This window comes from Scleropages formosus, chromosome 15 (assembly GCF_900964775.1).
Source record: "Scleropages formosus chromosome 15, fSclFor1.1, whole genome shotgun sequence".
Classification (NCBI taxonomy): Eukaryota; Metazoa; Chordata; class Actinopteri; order Osteoglossiformes; family Osteoglossidae; genus Scleropages; species Scleropages formosus.
Window position 1 is genome coordinate 1,679,007 of NC_041820.1, and position 17,662 is coordinate 1,696,668.

Genomic DNA, 17,662 nt, shown 5'->3' on the forward strand with positions numbered 1-17,662 from the left:
TTTCACTTGATCATTTTTGTTTGGTTGTTAGCGCCATCAAGCGGTTACTGTAAGAAGTGCACCGTGTACTTTAACTCCTGCCCTCTCGTTTAGGTTTCATGTGGATGTTGAAATCAATTTTTGTTTATTTTACAGGTGGCCAGCAGTACGACAAAAATCAAGTAATTCTTAATGAATTTGATGAAAGAAAACTGAACCAAAGATGGCACTTGGAGATTGTTTGATGTGGTGACATGACTTCAGCAGGTCTCAGGGCCCTGTGGTGCAGCTGCACGATAGGCCTCAGGTCTCCACAGATGTGTTCGTCCAACAGCCTCACTGAGCTCTGATACTCGTTCTGTAAGATCCCCACTAGCAGGTCCCTGTGTTTGCTGTATAAGCTGTCAGATCAGGTGTCAAATCATCATGCAAAAGTGACACAGGCTTATTCATACCATCTATCAATGACTTACCTTAGGTTCTCAAAACTAAAATCTCGGGACAATGTAATTTTTAAGTAACGCACAAGTAGTATGAGACCACTGAAGACCATGTCACATTTTACAAGGTGTTTACGCTTAATGTTCAAGTGCGAAAACGGTATCTGCTCATTGAGGTGTGGAACTCGTTGGAAAGACAGTATTCAGTACTTCCTCTGCTTTAGTTTACTGAGTTCACTGGCAGTTGTTCATGGTAACAGCTGGTTCTTTGTAAATGCTGCCTTACTGATCCCCCCCCCCCCCCCCCCCATTTGTTTTTCTTCCCCATGAAGCCCCTATGATCCTAGCCAGGTCACAGTTCATGTTTTAGGGTCATGGACAGCTGGGTAAAGGGCTGTTTGTTTTCTAGAATTCACACACTTTTATACAGTTACGTTAATTATTAATGCTGCTTTAAATTCTGTTGCGTTTATATAAAGTGAAACATAACCCCATACCCCCCCGAAACGCGTACCGATTCAAAAACCACAATTCCTATCTTTTAAAAAATAAATCAATGTGTTTAATTTTGGAAAAAGCCATTTCACATTTTAATTCCATTTTCACTCCATGAAGCTATCTGCTATATAAAGACATGTTTTGTATGCTGTAAGAATTAGACAAACTGAAAACCATTTACTGTCCCACAGCCATTACTGTATTTTTAATGTAAATTCTAAACCACAATAAATGCTGTTACATTTTGAATGACTGTTTTGTCCACTTCCTTGTGCCAGTTCTGTGATGCAAATCACCGTCGTCTCCTCACCGCTGAACCCTCAACTTCTTCCTCTGTTGCTGCAGGCAGTGGTGTTGAAAAAAAGATGATACACACACTGCAGGCGAACAAATGTTTTTACCTCCACACACACTCCCACCCCAGCGCTGCAGTCAACTCTGTGTTTTGGCACAAACGTGTGTGTTACAGATCTCACCAACAGCATCACATGGCTGCTGCTCTGAGGAGTCAAAGGTCACCTCTGGTCAGCGTCCCCCCCCTCACCTTCATGGCATCCCTTCTTCACTGCTCACTGAATGCCATCCCCATCGACGCTGACCACGACCTTCCCGCGGGCATGGCCCTTCTCCAGCTTCAGGAAGGCCTGGGGCACCTGGGAGAAGGAGAACTGCTGCTCCACAACGGGGCGGATCTGTGGGACAGGAAGAGAAAGTGAGGCATACTGGGAAGAGCGGAGCGGACAGGAACCCCTCCCTGCTGATGAGGCCCCAGCAGGCTGTTCTTTTCCAAGCCTGAGAACCTCACTGGACTCAAACCAGCAGGAGCCCCAAGCTCCTCTACCACAGGGAGATGTTGGACAGCGCTATCGTGGGGGCCGTTCTCCTCGTTCTCCTTCCCTTATTTGTACTTCCTGTGACACCTCCCCCTGCCATTGATGAGGGCTGCGAGGCAACGTCCAGCAAGAGAGCCGGGGTTCCCCCATGCGTCGGGTCTCAACCCCACCCTCAGGCCCCACATTCCACACCCTACTTTGTCTGAAATAAATGCAGGGCCATCAGAAAAAGGACAATAAAGGCAGCGGACAATTCCCAACGACTCCCCCATCTGCTGCGTGACCCGGTCGGGGACGCTCCGTCCGATTAGCGCTGACTGGCGCGGTGAGGTCATCGCCGATCTGCTTCCATTGAGCGCGCTCCACAAAGCCCTGGCGTGGACAGAAACGCGCCCCGCCGCGGGCCGCCGGACACCACGGAACTAACACAAAGGGCGGGATTTAGGGACGAGCACTGGGGGGTGCGGTCCATGACAGCACCATCGCTACGCACTGTCGGGGTCCATTCATCACACACACGCACGCATACCTGGCCAGCGTCCACCATCTCTCTGACCTCATCGAGCGCCGGTCCACTTGGAGCGAAGAACCCCCAGCGGTAGTGGACCCCTTTGGAGAAGTGCTGTCAGGGAGACACAGAGCGAGTGAGGTTGCGCTCTGCTACATGCTACGCAAGCAACAACATGCCGACACCCGGCTGTATCAGTTTAGCAACCGTAAGGTTGATGGTTCGAATCCCCGAAAAGAACTACACCTACACCTCATGAATTAAAACGCACACCTGATACGCACGTAAACCGCAGACTGCACAGTTAACAAGACGATGAGAAGCAGTAAGAGGCAGTAAGCAGCAGGGGGTGTAACGGTTAGTGTTGGAGATGAAAGTCTCAGGTCAAATCCCTCCTCTTGCTGTAGAAGCCTTGATCAAGTTAGTGACCCAGAACTGATACAATAAAAATTATCAAATAATAATAATTATAATAATGGGCCCAGAACTGAGAACATTTAGCCATTATGTTGAACAATTATTTGTTCATAATGACCCCCCACAATGGGAGTTTTCACCACAGTAATGTAGATGGGACCGTCCTGGGAACTGCAGGTTGGCACCAGTAGGGATTGGGTTCCAGGCCTCGTTGAGATCACCCAGCTTTGTGGGTCGAGTTACCCTCTAGCGCTGGGGTGAAGTTACATAGCGGCTGCCACGGCCCGTGTTTTTCCACAACGGGGGGGTGCGGTTTGGTCGGGGCCCACGATGGGTGTCGCTTCCTGGGAACCTTCAAAAAGCTGCACAAAACATCCGTCACCTGCTCCCCTCAGACCTTCTTCACCCCCTCCTATACAGCGTGTCAAGAACCACAGTTTCGAGACCCAAAACTGAGCGACATGGAGACAAAACACACATGCAGCTGCCGTGCCTTTTACCCTTTAAACGTGGTAAATGGCCGTTTCTCCGTGAATTTTAATGAGTGCAAACGAAGTTCAACGATCCCTCGATCTGGGGGTCCGACCCCCCGTCCAGCTGAGCGGGACAGGGTTTAGTCCCCGGGAGCCGAGGGGGGTCAACAGCTGGGATGGGAGGGGCCGTTTTGCACCCGGGACAAGGGCCCCCATATCACTCGGGGCAGCGGGACCTCGATCCACCGAGGGCAGGTGTGTGTCGTCGCCGTGTCGGCCCCCACGTGCGAACCTTGGGCCGAGCAGGGGTTCGCAGGCGGGGGAGGGGTTCGGCGCTGTGACGGATTCGCGTGGAGAACAACGACAAGAAAAGGGAGGTGGGAGAGGAAAACACGGTGGCGCAGCGGTGGGCCACCAGGGGGCGCTGTGGGTGAAGGCGGCGCTGTGGGTCTGACGGGTGACTCATGCTGCAGACACGCCGCGTGGACAAAGGGATCGGCTGCCGGTGCGAGGGAGCGTGAGCTCAGAGGAATCCTGAACTCGGCCTTCCGTCAGCCCGAATCCTGCTGCCTCAGCGATCCTGTGGCAGACGGCGCGGGTGACCCCCACACACACACACACACACACACACACACACACACACACACACACCCTGCCAATAAACAGACAGTTACTATATCTGACACTACAAATCTGACAATATGACACTTATGGAACTTAACTGTCAGCAAAAAAAACCTGCCAGGTTAATATATCTAATATAATAATAATAATAATAATAATAATACGCAATGTTATATGGAGGGCTGGTAGATTTCGTGCTGACCAGCCAAATCTGACTCAGGACAACCATGGTAAAGAAGTGCTTAACCATCACTTTCTTACACACGTCTTGGACTGTGAACATGCTGAAGGTGTGTAAACTGCACACATGCTGAGCAGGATTCAAACCCACACCCAAGCAATAGAGGCCCTGCAAGCATCCAGCACTACCTGCTGCACCACTGTACCCCCTATTGTAACATATACTGATGATTACTGGCCTGACTCCTTTGTCCAAAGTAAGGGTTACACACTGAGCTACTTACACTGATTTAACCATTTACACAGCAGGGTAATATTTACTGGATCTGTTCAAGCTAAACACCTTGATCAAGGGTACTGCAGCAGAAGTGGGGATTTGAACCCAGGATTTTTGAGAGCAACCAGCAGCTCTAACCACTACATCACCTGCTGCCCCAAAATATGTTCTTTCTCCAATCCAGCAAACAACCACTAGTGAGTGTGGCAGAATGAGTTCCCAGCATCCCTCAGAGCTGCTGAATCCCCTTGACTATCCAATCTCTTTGAGAGCCACTGCTCTCCTGATATCTGACAGCTCCATAAATGAGTCCAAACCCCACCTGCTATGATCATCTTTGTATTTGCTATTTGAATATTTCTTCAGCATGCAGCTACTGGAAAACTAGCGCCATGACAACGGCTGTAAACAAGCTGTGCTTCAGTAATCGTGTTTGTACCTGTACCTCTCTTGTCGATGTGCTTTTGTTCGCACTTTGGACAAAATTGGCTGATAAATGAATAACTATAAGCACACGGTTTTTGCATCATGCACACTCTATGGACACGGGTTCCACACATACAGGAAGAGAGAGAGCGCTGCAGCTGGAGAACACACAAGTGGGCGGGGTCACAGAACACATGCGGTACAGCTCCGTGTGGTCTGGGGCTTTTGTGGAGAGAGGGTGTGAGATGGAGGTGGGGCCTTTCCAGAGGAAGTCTCCAAAACTGGGTCAGTGGCAAAGTGAAGTGGGAGCTCTTCACCAACATCCGTGCATATCACCTGCATGCACACGCACGCAGGTTCAGTGGTTGATGTGAAGTGCCACGATGTTACCTTCAGTGCCTTGGTGGCGATGGTGAGCGCCGACTGCATCATCCCGTCGGCGACGCCGAGTGCGTCTGTGTTCCTCAAGAAGGGCGTTACCAGGGTAATGTACCTCGCCCCCGCCCACGGCTTCAGGAGGCCCGGAGCCCATCTCTCCGTGTCCCCGCCCACACTGTCCAAGATCAGGTCGAACCTGGAGCCAGGAGAGAGACAAGGCCTTGTGCAGCACATCACATACGTGGAAGAGGAGCTCCAACGGCGGAGCCCAGTTACACCGGAGAGTGAACCCGTCAGCAGCCTGACGTCTCGCGCCCACCGACCGACTCACTTGTCGAGGGTCTTCAGCTTGATGTCGACAGCGCCGGTTGCGTAATCGACCACGTGGTCGGCGCCCAATCCTCTCACGAGCCCCTCGGCATTCTGGGAGCACACTGCAGTCACATGCCCGCCCCAGGCTTTCACCATCTGCAGGGAAGCAAATGTTCAAGACCTTTAACGGAGGTGGATCCGACACGTGCGGAGGGAATTGAGACAATTTCACCACCGCTGTGGTACTGGAAACCAAACGAGTGTCGCAGTCAGAGGTCACACGGTACCGTACGGCTAAACCTCAAGTTACCAAACGGGAACATTTTCCATAAATCTGCCGTAAATGTCTGCTTATAGCCCCCCCTTTCAGTTTGGAGATTCTGGATGTCGTCTACAAAACGGTTAAGGGATCTGCTCCCAGTACCTACAGGATCTGATCACTCCCTACTCCCACACCTCTGGTGGTCCCACTCACAAGGGTCCAAAACCGAAAGTCAGTAGGTTCTTAGTTTTGACCCCAATGTAGTGAAATGAGCTCCCCGTGTTCCTCGGAGCTGCCGAATCCTTCCCCCCACACTGAGGAAGGGTCTCGAACCCATCTCTTTGAGAGCCACTTGTCTCCTAATCTCCTGACAGCTCCGTCAATGAGTCCAACACCATCTGCTATGATTATCTATGCATTTGCTATTTGAATGTCACTTCTAAAGGAGCTACTGGAGGAATGTGAACCAGTAACATGGTGGTGTCACACACACAAGCCGTGTGTCCATAGCTCTTTGTCTGCTCTCAATGCACTTTGTTTACCTTCAGTTGTATGTCACTTTAGGGGAAAAGAGTCTTTTAAATTCAACAATTTATTTTTTCCCTTCCTGTTATTATTACCTGGATGGCGAAGGTTCCAACTCCTCCTGATGCCCCGATGATCAAAACCCTGTTGGAGAGAAAGACGGATCTCGGAACCGATATTCATTTCGGCAACAAGGGACTACAGGACGAATTTAAGAACGCTCTGCAAACAAGTAACAGTGAGACTTGATTAGCCGTAAGTGTAGCGGTTCTGAAGCTGATCACCGAGAACCTAAATGGACCATCAAGTGTGATGGACGAACGGACGGACGGATCAGTCTTTCAACAAAGTGTTCCATAAAGCAGCTTTCCAGCTATTCATAAAATGTGCCGAGAAACGAGATGCACCGTTCAGCTAATGGGTCTCCGCTGCCGGGCCAAGAGGAAGGATCGCGCACGAGGACAATGGGTCCCCCTTCCACAGGAAAATTACGTACAGGCTGTTACCGAGGGTCCCCTGAGGACACTCGGGTCGACACGTGCAACGGGGTGGTCCTCCAGCAAAGGAGGAGGAGCTTGGGGCAGCTCACCGTTTCTTGGAGCAGTTGTCCTTGTTGAGCCCAGCGCTGTTGACGAGGGTGGACCAGGCCGTTGACGCCACGTAGGGGACCGCTGCAGCCTCGGGGTGGCTCAGCGACCCAGGCTTCAGCGACACCTGGACAGAGCGACCACCCCCCCGCCATGAGAGAAGAATGGAACAGGGCACCCTCCCCCGCCGGCCCCCGAGACCAGCCTGGTGACAAACACATCATCTCGGCAAAGCTTGGGGACGCACCAAACGCACGGGCGGACACCGCGAGCTCATAGCGGTCGAGACACAAAGCAGGAGCGGTCAAGCAGAGCGCACACAGGGGAGCCTGTCTGCAACCCTAATTGCTCCTTGTTCGGCTCTTGGTCACAAAAACGCCCTTAATGAGACATTAATTAGCGACGCACGCTTCACTAAGCCTTCACATGGCGCCAAAGGCGTTTTCCCAAAGCTTGGGCGGCCCTGGAGCTTTCAGGAGGACCGCTCCCAGGGAGGACACGGTCGCGCTTACTCAGGGCCCTGCGGTCACCTCCAGTCGTCAACAGCGGACTGTGAACAATGGCTCCGTCTGGGACGGGACCGGTGAGAACCGGACCGCCCGGGCGAAGCCCTTCTGCTGTAAGGCTTTGTCATTGTCATGACATTGACCGTGTTTTTACAACAGAACTGTTTCAACCGCAGTGTCGACACGGAACATAAACTGGCATCCCTTGAATCGGGGAAAAAAACTTCATCATCATCATCATCATCATCATCATCCTCCGCGAAGCCAGCGAAGGTCGGTTCCTGCGGTCGCACCTCGTTCCCGCTGAGGACCACAAATTCGGCCAGGCTGCCCTGTTTCCACGGAGGGACGGCCGCCCACACCTGTGCACAGAAACAGCAGCCGCCGGGTTAGCGCCGACAGAGAGCTATTAACCAGGAGAGACGGCGAGCAGGACGTCGGCATTCCTCACACCACACTGAGCAGACACTGACCACACAACGACCAGACACTGAACAAGGTGACCACTTCTGCTCGATTCTTCTAGAAGCTTTTAACACCACAAAAGGGCTGTTCCAAAACAACCCCCTAAAGCAGACAGGGCTACAGCGAAGGCACGGCACCCCCAAGAGGTCTACCTCTAAATGAATAAAGGTACATATACACCGTGTGTATGGTAAAAACATTTTTCGTTTCGATACAGATACAGCGCCTTGCAAAAGTATTCAGACCCTTGACGGCTGTCAGCAATTCCTGGATTACGGACGACTCATAAATATTCACGTGTGGGGACTGAATACTTACGCAAGGAGAATATTTCCGTTTTTCATCCTCTTTAAAATATGTGCACAAATACAGTACCGTCGCTCTCAAATTCCGGTACCTTGTCTCCCGGCCGGAAGCAGGTCACGCTGAGGCCGCACTCCATGACGACGCCGGACACGTCGCGGCCCAGGATCAGCGGGAACTCGCCGCCGCTCCGGTTGACGTTGAGGGGGTCGCGCCTCATCCTGAGGGTCGCGGCTCCATACCCACCTGAGCGACGGAAGGCGGAGGCCTGTTGACGCGTGCCGAACCCGAACCCGTGGCGGGAGCCTCGGGACGACCGCAGCCTCGCGGACAAGCGCGGGCGAAGCGCCGGTTTCCGGGCCAAGGAGCCGGAGAAGGCCCTTCGGCAGAGGCGCGACCCTCACACTCACCTCTCATGCTCAGGTCTATGGGGTTGAGGCCCGCGGAGAGCACCTTCACGATGACCTCGTTGGGGTAACGGATCGCGGGGAAAGGGGCGTTTTCGGTGAACCTCAGCACCTCGTTGGGGCCGTAGCTGTCGATGACCCAGGCGGCCATGACGGTCGCCCGGGGGGCGGAGGCGCTCAGCCCTCGGACCCCCCGACCCCCCCCGGGGGCGGCCAGCAGCCGAGCCCACGCCGCCCCGCGGGACAGACGCGCCATCGTGTCCGCGGACTGCTAGCTAGTGCTTCGCCTTCTCGGTCTGACCTCTGACCTCTGACCTCAGGGCAGGAAACTTCTCACTGCTCCACAACAACAGCCAGCCCAACCAACGCGGCTCTACTTGCGCGCATGCGCGGCCAAGAAGAAGCTCGGTGCTGTGCAACTATCACGCAAACGTCGAATTCCTCTCAGTGACGCCCGTTTCCCGCTTTGAGCCACTAAAGCCATTGAAGCCCACCGTGAGAGAAGCGCGCAGGTGGCGACGAGCAGCCCGCCGGTGACGCGCCGCGCCCCCGACCGTCTCCACCAATGGGATCGCGCGGTTTCCTTGCACGAGCCAATCGGGTGGCGCGACGTTGCGAGGTCGAAACGAAACCAAGATGGCCGCCTCCTGGTTCCCCACGATCTGAAGGTTGTTCGAGCAGGACCGAAGCTGCTTTTCATTAAAAAAAAAAAGAAGCAAAGAGATCTGAGACATGCTGGGTTTGACAATAAGAGAAGTGAGTCTCCTCCACGCTGTGCCCCCGGAATTAATACGCGTTCTGTTTTGCTAATTAGTGCAGCACCATTCTTTGTTTGTGTTTTGCAGTGAGGAGGCGCGCCGTTACTGAAACTAAATTGTGTCCCTTTTTATATGTGAAGGCAGCGCCGCCATCCTCTGTCTGTCCAGGGATTATAAATATATGGTGTCCCCTGGACAGCGTCAGCGACACCTCGATTTAGGCACTGGGGGGGGGAGGGGCTGTGAGGGCGCGAGCTCAGGTGCTGTCTGTCTGTGTCTCTGCAGGTGTCCCAGGCCCTGCGGGGGGGGCCGCGTGTCCCCCACCGAGCTCTGCACCAGGTGCCTGGAGCAGGTGAAGAGGACCGGCTTCCTCAACGCCTTCGTCACCGTGACCGAGGAGCAGGCGCTGCGGCAGGCGAGCGAGGCCGAGAGGCGCTTCCTCGAAGGTGCGTGTGCGTGCGTGCGCGTGCGCGAGAGACCAGGGCGGTCGCTGACAGCCTCTCCATTGACTCATCGGGATCGTTCTCCTCCTCCAGGGAAACCCAGGGGCCCTCTGGACGGAATCCCCTTCTCCGTGAAGGACAACTTCTGCACGGAGAACATAGAGACCACGTGCGCCTCTCACATGCTGAAAGGTGACGGCGGGGTCATCCGGGGTCACGGCCGCGTCGGGTCAGCTTCCTTTCCCTCGGCCGCGGGTCCCGCGCTCGCGGCACAAACGATGCCGATCCTCCGAACTCCCCGCGCCACCCGAGCCTCGCCGCTTTTTTCGGCTGCCGTGTCACCGTTTTCCAGTGACCTACGGCAGGCGTTCGATTTAGAAACGTTAGCGCATGTTTCCTGTTTTCTTGTCATCATCTCAGTTTCCTGGGAGGTCTTTTGAACGCGGAATTCATGACCGCGGTCATTTTTGTCATCTTATATGGTCTGTAGTTAATCATCAATGGAGCCATAGTCACGAGTCGCTGCAGTTCGGCTCCTTATATGGAAGAGTGAAGTTGGACGCGTTGTTCTGATGGAGAATCGTAGCTGTACTAACCTAAACCTAAACCTAACCCTAACCCTCCGGGACAAGTCAGCTGTAACTTCTGCGCTTTGTTTTTCCGAGTTCTCATTCCCGCAGCTCATTTTCAGACTTTGTTTCCTGAACACCTGGGATTCTGTTTGTAACTTCAGAAGCATCATTAGTGCAGAATCCCATCATTATTAGTTTGGCCTTGTTTAACGGGTAGGTCCCCCAGTGCAGGCGCTCGCTGGGATCTTGTGCATTTCCTTTCAATGCTTTTATTCCACGACGCTCTCCTGTGCTGTGATTTCAGGCTATTTCCCTCCCTACACGGCAACGGTGGTTCAGAAGCTCTTGGACCAGGGTGCTGTTCTCATCGGCAAGACCAATTTAGATGAATTTGCGATGGGGTACAGTCCTCTCTTCTGAATAACTTTCCAGATGTTTTCTTTCCAGTATTGCTTGTTGCCACACGTGTTGAGTGTGTTTGCATGTGTGATACGAAGGGCGGGCAGCACCGACGGCGTGTTCGGCCCGGTCCGGAACCCCTGGAGCTACTCGGCTCAGTACCGCGAGCGACCCGGCGTGGACCCGCGCTCGGACTGGGTGATCACTGGCGGGAGCTCGGGAGGAAGTGCGGCGGCTGTGGCCTCCCTCGGCAGCTTCCTGTCAGTGTTTTTTCACAACTCCTCTAAGTGTCACCACTTCCTTCCAGCAGTTGGTTTGTGCAACATGGGAACTGTTGGTTTAGTCCACCTCCTCCTGATCAGACGCAAGTCAGTGGTACGATTTCATGCAGCAGGGGGTGCGGAGATGAGGACTGTCACCTTGAGCTCAAAGGACTCAGGTTCATGTCCCATACCCTGCTGCTGCGGTGCCCTTGATCAAGGTACTAACCCCTAATCGATACAGTAAAAATTACCATGCCGTATAAACGGGTAAGGCGGCATAAGTAGATTGGGGTACAAACCTCGTAACGTGAGTCACCTCGGAGAGAAGGGTCCACTAAAAGAAAAGCATAAATAGATTAATGAAATATGTGTCACCTTGCTCATACGGGTGAGGACTTATGGTTAGGGTGTAGTAAAGTGTGGTTAAATGTCCTTTGATGAGGTGGAGAGGAGAGATGGGGGGGGACGTGTGCAACAGCACTGAGTTACGGCCATCTTTACTGCTGCCATGGTCCTCTGTTTGAACCTGGGGTCACGCCGTCCTTTAAATTCCCTCCCCCGCAGCGCCCTGGGATCGGACAGCGGAGGCTCCACGCGGAACCCGGGGGCCCTTTGCGGGTTGGTGGCCCTCAAACCCACCTATGGCCTTCTGTCCCGCCATGGCCTCATCCCTCTGGTGAACTCGATGGACGTGCCAGGGATCCTGGTCCGAAGTGCTGATGACGCCGCCACCGCCTTGGGTACGAGCGCCCGCGGGGAGCGCCGCGTCGAGCCACGCCTCCTGCTTCCCAGCCGGAAGCTCAAATCATCAGAGTGTTTCGTGAACCGAAAGCGAGGAGCCATCCTCGCCGTGTCCGTCCGACCGTGACGGGACCGTGTGGTATTGCAGGGGTCCTCCGGGGTCTCGACGTCAGGGACTCCACGACGATCCCCCCTCCCGCCGCACCCCCGCACTTGCCCGATGACATCGATATCGCAAGAATCCGCGTGGGCATCCCGAAGGTACGGCTCGGGCTGAACGGGATGCCGCTAACGAACCGCACCGGGACCCTGATCGCTCCCTTTGTTCACGTTTTGGAAAGAAACTTTCAAGTGTTTCTCTTCCTCGAACCCTTTTCACTTGGTTTCTTTCTGTCGTGTTTATAATACGATTCGTATTGTCGTCTCTCAGTCCGACGGTGCTGCTTCGAAGGCTGATGTTGCCGCTACGTTGCGTGACCGTTGTTTGCCCCGACAGGAGTACCATGCCCCGGGTCTGTCCGCGGAGACGCTGTGCCAGTGGGGGCGCGTGGCCGACCTGCTCGAGAGGGGGGGAGCGTCCGTGGAGCAGGTGTCCCTCCCTCACACCCAGCACTCCATCGTGTGCTACCATGTGCTGTGTACGGCGGAGGTGGCCTCCAACATGGCGCGGTTCGACGGCCTCCAATATGGTAAACCTGCGCTTTCGGGGCCCGTGGACGAAAGGCTCGGGGCGGTGCCCTCTTGTACCGTGCTCACCCTGCCCCTTCCCCGTGCCCCAGGCCACCGCAGTGAGGTCAACGACTCGACCGAGGCTCTGTACGCAGCAACGTGCCACGAAGGCTTCAACGATGTGGTCAGGCGGAGGATCTTGGCAGGAAACTATTTTCTGCTGAAGCGGTGAGCATCCTGTAGCGTCACCATGGCTACCCTGCATCATCCAGAGATGAGTCACAAGGACGGATGTTACTGGAAGGGTCATTTTCACTCATCTTATTTTCAAAAGGGTCTCAGTGGTCTAAATAAGTAGCTGTGTGTGTGTGTGACTAAAAAACACTTGTTTTTGGCCTTGCACAGAAGAGAATTTTTTCTTTTGTTGATAACTCTGTGATGCACATTATTGCTTTATCATTCACTAAAGCAGAAACACGTCCAGTATTTACTTTGACGCTTGACCCAGTCAGAAGGTGGCGTAGCAGCTAAAGCCACATTACCTGCTGGTCGAAGGATCTGGGCTCATAGCCCACCTCCTGCTGTTTTTCCCAAACTGATACAGTGAACATGTACCCAGCTGTTTGAACTAGCAAATCACTGTAAGAAGCAGTGTAAGTCTCCTTGGAGAAGAGACCCAACAGCAATACGGTGCTCTTTCCAGTCGTACCCCCCTGGATTACCACAGTTGTTTGAAACACGGCTCACGTTCATCTTTGTTTCTTGTCTGTTTCTCTGGGTTTGATTATCGATGTCTGCTCTGTGATCGTTCCCCTCACCGCCTGCCCCCTCAGCAACTACGAGCGCTACTTTATGAAGGCCCAGAAGGTGCGCCGACTGATCGCGCAGGACTTCGCGCGGGTGTTTCGCGACGGGGTGGACGTGCTGCTCACCCCCACCACCCTGGGAGACGCCGTGCGTTACTGCGATTTCATCCAGGAGGACAACCGGACCCGCAGCGCACAGGAGGACGTCTTCACACAGCCCGTCAACATGGCAGGTGCGTCGGCTGCCATAGAAACAGCACCCTTGACATCACTCAGTGTGTCGCCAACGCACTTTAAGCATCTGTATGTTCAGCTCATTTGGTTACCATGGCAGCGGAGATGTTTACCAAGGTGGGCACATGTGTAGCTCTAAACATCTGGTTATTGTGACCCTTTTGTCGGGTTCCAGAGCAGCTGTAGCATCTGGATGCCAAGGCACTTCATAACTTTACTGTGGCAGACGCAACACCGCACTGCACCATGGTTACCATGGCAACAGCTCCAGAGGCACCCCAAACCTCGGCTGGACACACAGTGCAGTTCTCAGGAAGAAGGTTAAATGATCTGGAGAGCATTTCTTCTTTCTGCCCTCCTCTCATCTGTGCTTCTGCTCCATCAGGCCTCCCCGCCGTCACCGTGCCGACGGCACTGTCGAGCAGAGGCCTCCCCATCAGCCTGCAGCTGATTGGCCGAGCCTCGCATGACTGGCAGCTTCTGGGCGTGGCCAAGTGGCTGGAGCAACGCCTGGAGTTCCCAGCCATCCAGCTGCCCCAGGATGTGAGCCAAGCGGAGCGAGAGGCCGGCGTCCCCGGCAGGGTGCGGACATCGGTGCTGTGATGTCACCGGCTCCCCGCTGGACTTAGAGTGGACGCCTAGGGGGACAATACAGTTTGAGAACAGTGATTCTCGCACGCTGCTGTAAGAGGCTACGGTTCGGGGTGAAACGTATGGGTATATTACCTTATGTTCTTGATGTGAAGGTGGGCCTCGGGTTAGGATAAGTCGAAAAGTCTGTCGTGGCCAAGTGTGCCGGGTGTGTGTCGTCCCGCACGTGCTGCAAACCCCCCGCAGGAGACGTGGGAGCCGTCTGCTGGTATGAGAGGAAAGCAGCCCTTTCTAAATAAAGGTGTTAAGTTATTCAGCTAAGATGTGAGTTCCACGATTCCTTTCTGCTGAGGACCCCACACGCACACAGAGCGATGAATCATAAAGACTTCCTCCCTTTCCAAAATGCTAATAGAGGCCTTAAGATTCATACAAATAAAGGGACGAGTACCAAGCCACCCCTCACCACGCAGCGGCTGCATGCACTGATTTTTAGTCTCGGCCCAAGGGGCTGATGGACACCGACCAGCAGCTCGTCTTCCTAACGCACTAGAGGAGCCGCGATAAAGGGTCCATCGTGTGCTGCAGGCGGCGGGGGGGGGGTACAACTTAACAGGGCGGCTCTGTCAGGGGCCCCTTCTCCAAACTCTCTTACTTTACGCGCCTGTGCTGAACTGGACGCGGCCTTTTCCGGACTGTGTGTGAGGTGACTCTAGGTCTCGCTCTATGTCTTGGTTCTTCCCCCGCTGTGGCTTTCGTGCGTAAATGTTGAAGCCCACGGACAGATTAATGAAGTCAGAGCCGCACGCACTCGTGACCGCGTTCCTCCGCCGGCGCGGTAAAGGCCACCAGAAGACAACATGCTCCCTCTTCGGGGACTTGGCACTCACGGCGGCCCTGGATGGCACCCCATTCCACCTCCGCGTACCACCGTCGACCGGCAGGGGCTCAGCCAATCGGAGCTCTGTTGCCGTGGCAACCCCTGCAACCAGCTAGCATCGCGGCGACATGTGAAATTGCAGCCGCTGATCGGGTGACGTGAAAGTCCCCGGTCAGAGGGCACTGCTGTCCAGTCTGCAAGTCCCGTCCATGTCCACCTGGAGCTGAAGTGGCCACTTGCTAAATACGAATAAAAGTGACTGCTGTCATTGGCTCTTCGGCCCTCGGCGTCCCTCTTTCTGTCGCGCTCAGAATAACGAGGCCTACTTCCTGTTTTGTGGGCACAGCAGCGTAAAATGCCACATGGGAAAGGTGGGTCAAATAGCGGTAAAGGAACTGGATCGGGGTCTTTCGGCAGAAAGAACAAGGCAGATGTAATGCATTGACCCCCCCCGGCCCTCGGAGCTGTGTGACACACCAGATCTATAGCTCCGCATGTGAGATGGGAGCCGTTTCGGACCATTCCGGCAATCCTCCCCGAAGGTCCGGTCTCGGCCGAGTGGAAAAATGCAGTGCGCATCTGAGGGGTGGTCAGGCGTTGCGAGAAAACAGACACAAACACAAAGGGAGTGTGAAGGGCGGCACACGGACAGCCCGGGATGTGGAGCTTTTTCGTGAACTTTCGATGGTATTTGTAATAACGAGATCCAAACCACCATTTAGCTTCAAGTGAGGCCGAGACGCGTCCAGCAGGTGGCGCAACGCTTAGCGACGTCACCTAGTAACGAACGCCCCGGGACCGGATCCAAACTCCTGCTCTTGTATCCTTGATCAACGTACTAACCCTAAACTGATGGCGTAAGAAGGACTTTGAAGTATAAATGGGTAAATCGGTGCGCAGCAGCCCGGGACGGAACAACGGCAGCTGAACCTAATCGAGGCCTCTATTTCTTCTCCCGCTTCGACCGGCGAGGGAGAGCGAGCGAGCGTGGAGCTGACGCCGGAGGCGACCCCGAGACGTCAGAGAGAGAGCACGAGCCCGCACCCAACCCCGACCCCGATCGCAGCCCCTCATCCCGAGCACCCCCACGAGACACCGGTTCCCTGTGCCTCTCTTTCCCCCTATCCTTTTGTCTGCCGATCCTCCCGCCGTTGAATAAACCCCCCCCTCCCCCCCAGCAACCCACGTGATTGCGTCGGCACGTCTTCTTACACGGCGTAAATAGATTAGTAGGGACATGCGCTTCGGAGACACATCAGATAAGTGAATTAGTAATGAGAGGGTTAGGGTTAATGAGAACAATAATATTAACAATAATACAAATAATAATAATAATCCAGGGGAATTACCGTGCTACTACAGCCACGAGGAGGGGAGTCGCCGATCAAGGATTCTCACCGATGCCTCCAACTCCGTCCGGTCGCCACGGTGACCTCGACAGGTTGCCGCGGGCGATGCTCGGGACACCGGGACGTCCGCAGACACGCGTGTCGCTCTTGTGTTGTGGGACACGGAAGGAGACGAGTCCCTGTAAACAGGCTGAGTTTGACACGGGCACATTAGTGTGTCCCGTCAACATGTGACGACGTTGATTTGTCAGCGGAGTGTGTAAGTTACCACGGTACAAACGGCACGCGCGTCCCTGTCGTGTGGTCGTGGACGCTTGGAGGGCCGGACTGAGAAGCACAGATGTGAAACTTGGCCAGTGTTCATACGGGAAGGCTTGTGATGGAGTGGAGCTGGAGTGTGTGTGGGATGGTCATTATTAAGTATTAACATAAGTGTATGAAATGAGTAAATGACTACGATTTACATCCCTGATCCTACTGACCTACTTGGTTTAGTCAATACAACTTGGGCTTCGCTTATTTTTACACCTGCACTACTTGTGTCTTTCTACTACACGCACGAAACGTGGAATTGGTCATTACGCACCTATTGTGTCAGCTGAGAAAGAGTGATTTAGAAAAGAGCGAATAAGCATTTTGTGGTAAAACTAAGGGACACGGGGTCACAGCACACGTTCGAGCAGCTCTGTATAAAAACCCGTCGCGGGAAATCACTTTTCGAAACACAACGGTCTGTTGTACGTGACGAAAGTCAGATGTCCGATTCGGCGACCGAGCGTTCAAACGAAACGCACGCACGGATGCACGCAGACGCACGGATACGCGAACCCCTCGCCGGGTTCCTTCCCTGTCCCCCTCGCCGGTTCGGGGCTCCTGTGCCGACAGGTGTCAGATGTGAGACGACGAGCCGGCGAGACGCACAAAAGAGCGCGTTGTCCCGTCCCGTCGAGGGATCGCGCCCGCGGGCCGTCCGACCCCCCGTCCCAAAGCCGTCTCCGTGGCAACGGCCGCCCTCCCTCAAAGGGCTGTTTGGCGCGCGGGAGCGATAGGAGGCCACCCCCCGCCCCCCCGACCATCACCGGCGCTCTCAGGTATGCGGACCCCGCTCCCCACGGTCGAGTGTAAGAAGGCCTCATTGTTTGCGCTCGATAACAGGCCCTTTTAATGTGTTTTCAAAGTGAGGTAAAGAGGTTATTCGTTACGAGACAACGGTCGCGTGGCCGGAGTCCGCTGCGCTCGCGGAACGTTCCGGATCAGCAGGCTGTAAATTCGTGTTACTCGACCGCAAAACCCTCATATGAACGCGTCACTCTTCCGCCGTTACTCTCTGCTATGATACACTTCTTTCGGGAGCGGGATGTTTCCCATGGGACCCCGAGGACCCCCCGGGGCCACAAACGCGGAACGAGAGGAAGCAGCGCGAGCGCCGGTGGACCGCTGTGCCTACACGGTCACGCGTCGCAGGCAGGGCGTTCGGCCGAGGGCTGTGGAGCTCCACGCGTCGGAGAACGCGGCCGATCGTGCGCTCGCAGCGCTGCGGTCACGAGGTCGCGTCTC

The 17,662-nt window shown here is 54.6% G+C and overlaps 3 protein-coding genes across 5 annotated transcripts in view; 2 read left to right on the forward strand and 1 right to left on the reverse strand.

The window, feature by feature from the left end:
- crybg1a (crystallin beta-gamma domain containing 1a) overlaps nucleotides 1-1,163 on the forward strand; it is a 37,303-nt gene extending 36,140 nt beyond the window's left edge. For 2 of the 3 annotated variants that reach the window (XM_018731858.2, XM_029258646.1), the window contains exon 21: nucleotides 136-1,163. In XM_018731858.2, coding sequence (XP_018587374.2) covers nucleotides 136-224 — 89 coding nt within the window. In that variant the 3' untranslated portion in view covers nucleotides 225-1,163. The remainder of the gene's footprint in view (nucleotides 1-135) is intronic. The other variant, XM_029258645.1, reaches the window with a different exon arrangement.
- rtn4ip1 (reticulon 4 interacting protein 1) lies at nucleotides 1,017-8,933 on the reverse strand. Its single transcript, XM_029258647.1, has 10 exons — nucleotides 8,404-8,933; nucleotides 8,088-8,239; nucleotides 7,519-7,587; nucleotides 6,722-6,846; nucleotides 6,228-6,276; nucleotides 5,365-5,501; nucleotides 5,046-5,229; nucleotides 2,280-2,372; nucleotides 1,462-1,609; nucleotides 1,017-1,256 (listed from the first exon to the last, which is right to left on the reverse strand). Exons 1-9 carry the CDS (start codon nucleotides 8,654-8,656, stop codon nucleotides 1,487-1,489), a joined length of 1,185 nt encoding a protein of 394 aa, XP_029114480.1. The 5' UTR covers nucleotides 8,657-8,933; the 3' UTR covers nucleotides 1,017-1,256; nucleotides 1,462-1,486.
- Nucleotides 8,934-9,026: 93 nt separating this feature from the next.
- On the forward strand, nucleotides 9,027-14,239 carry qrsl1 (glutaminyl-tRNA amidotransferase subunit QRSL1). The gene is given in 12 exon segments (XM_018731868.2): nucleotides 9,027-9,156; nucleotides 9,444-9,461; nucleotides 9,463-9,604; nucleotides 9,695-9,793; nucleotides 10,478-10,574; nucleotides 10,671-10,832; nucleotides 11,400-11,575; nucleotides 11,725-11,837; nucleotides 12,073-12,265; nucleotides 12,356-12,473; nucleotides 13,079-13,284; nucleotides 13,671-14,239. Coding segments are annotated over 12 exon segments (1,566 nt in total). The 5' UTR covers nucleotides 9,027-9,132; the 3' UTR covers nucleotides 13,889-14,239.
- The last annotated feature ends 3,423 nt before the right edge of the window (nucleotides 14,240-17,662 follow it).

Bases quoted from the DNA above. Each gene is read 5' to 3' on its own strand.
- rtn4ip1 (XM_029258647.1), bottom strand. From the start codon at position 8,656: ATGGCGCGTCTGTCCCGCGGGGCGGCGTGGGCTCGGCTGCTGGCCGCC. The intron at 8,240-8,403 runs GTGAGTGTGAGG...TCCGTCGCTCAG, and splicing joins CATAGACCTGAGCATGAGAG to GTGGGTATGGAGCCGCGACC. The intron at 1,610-2,279 runs GTATGCGTGCGT...CCTGTCCCACAG, and splicing joins AGATGGTGGACGCTGGCCAG to ATCCGCCCCGTTGTGGAGCA.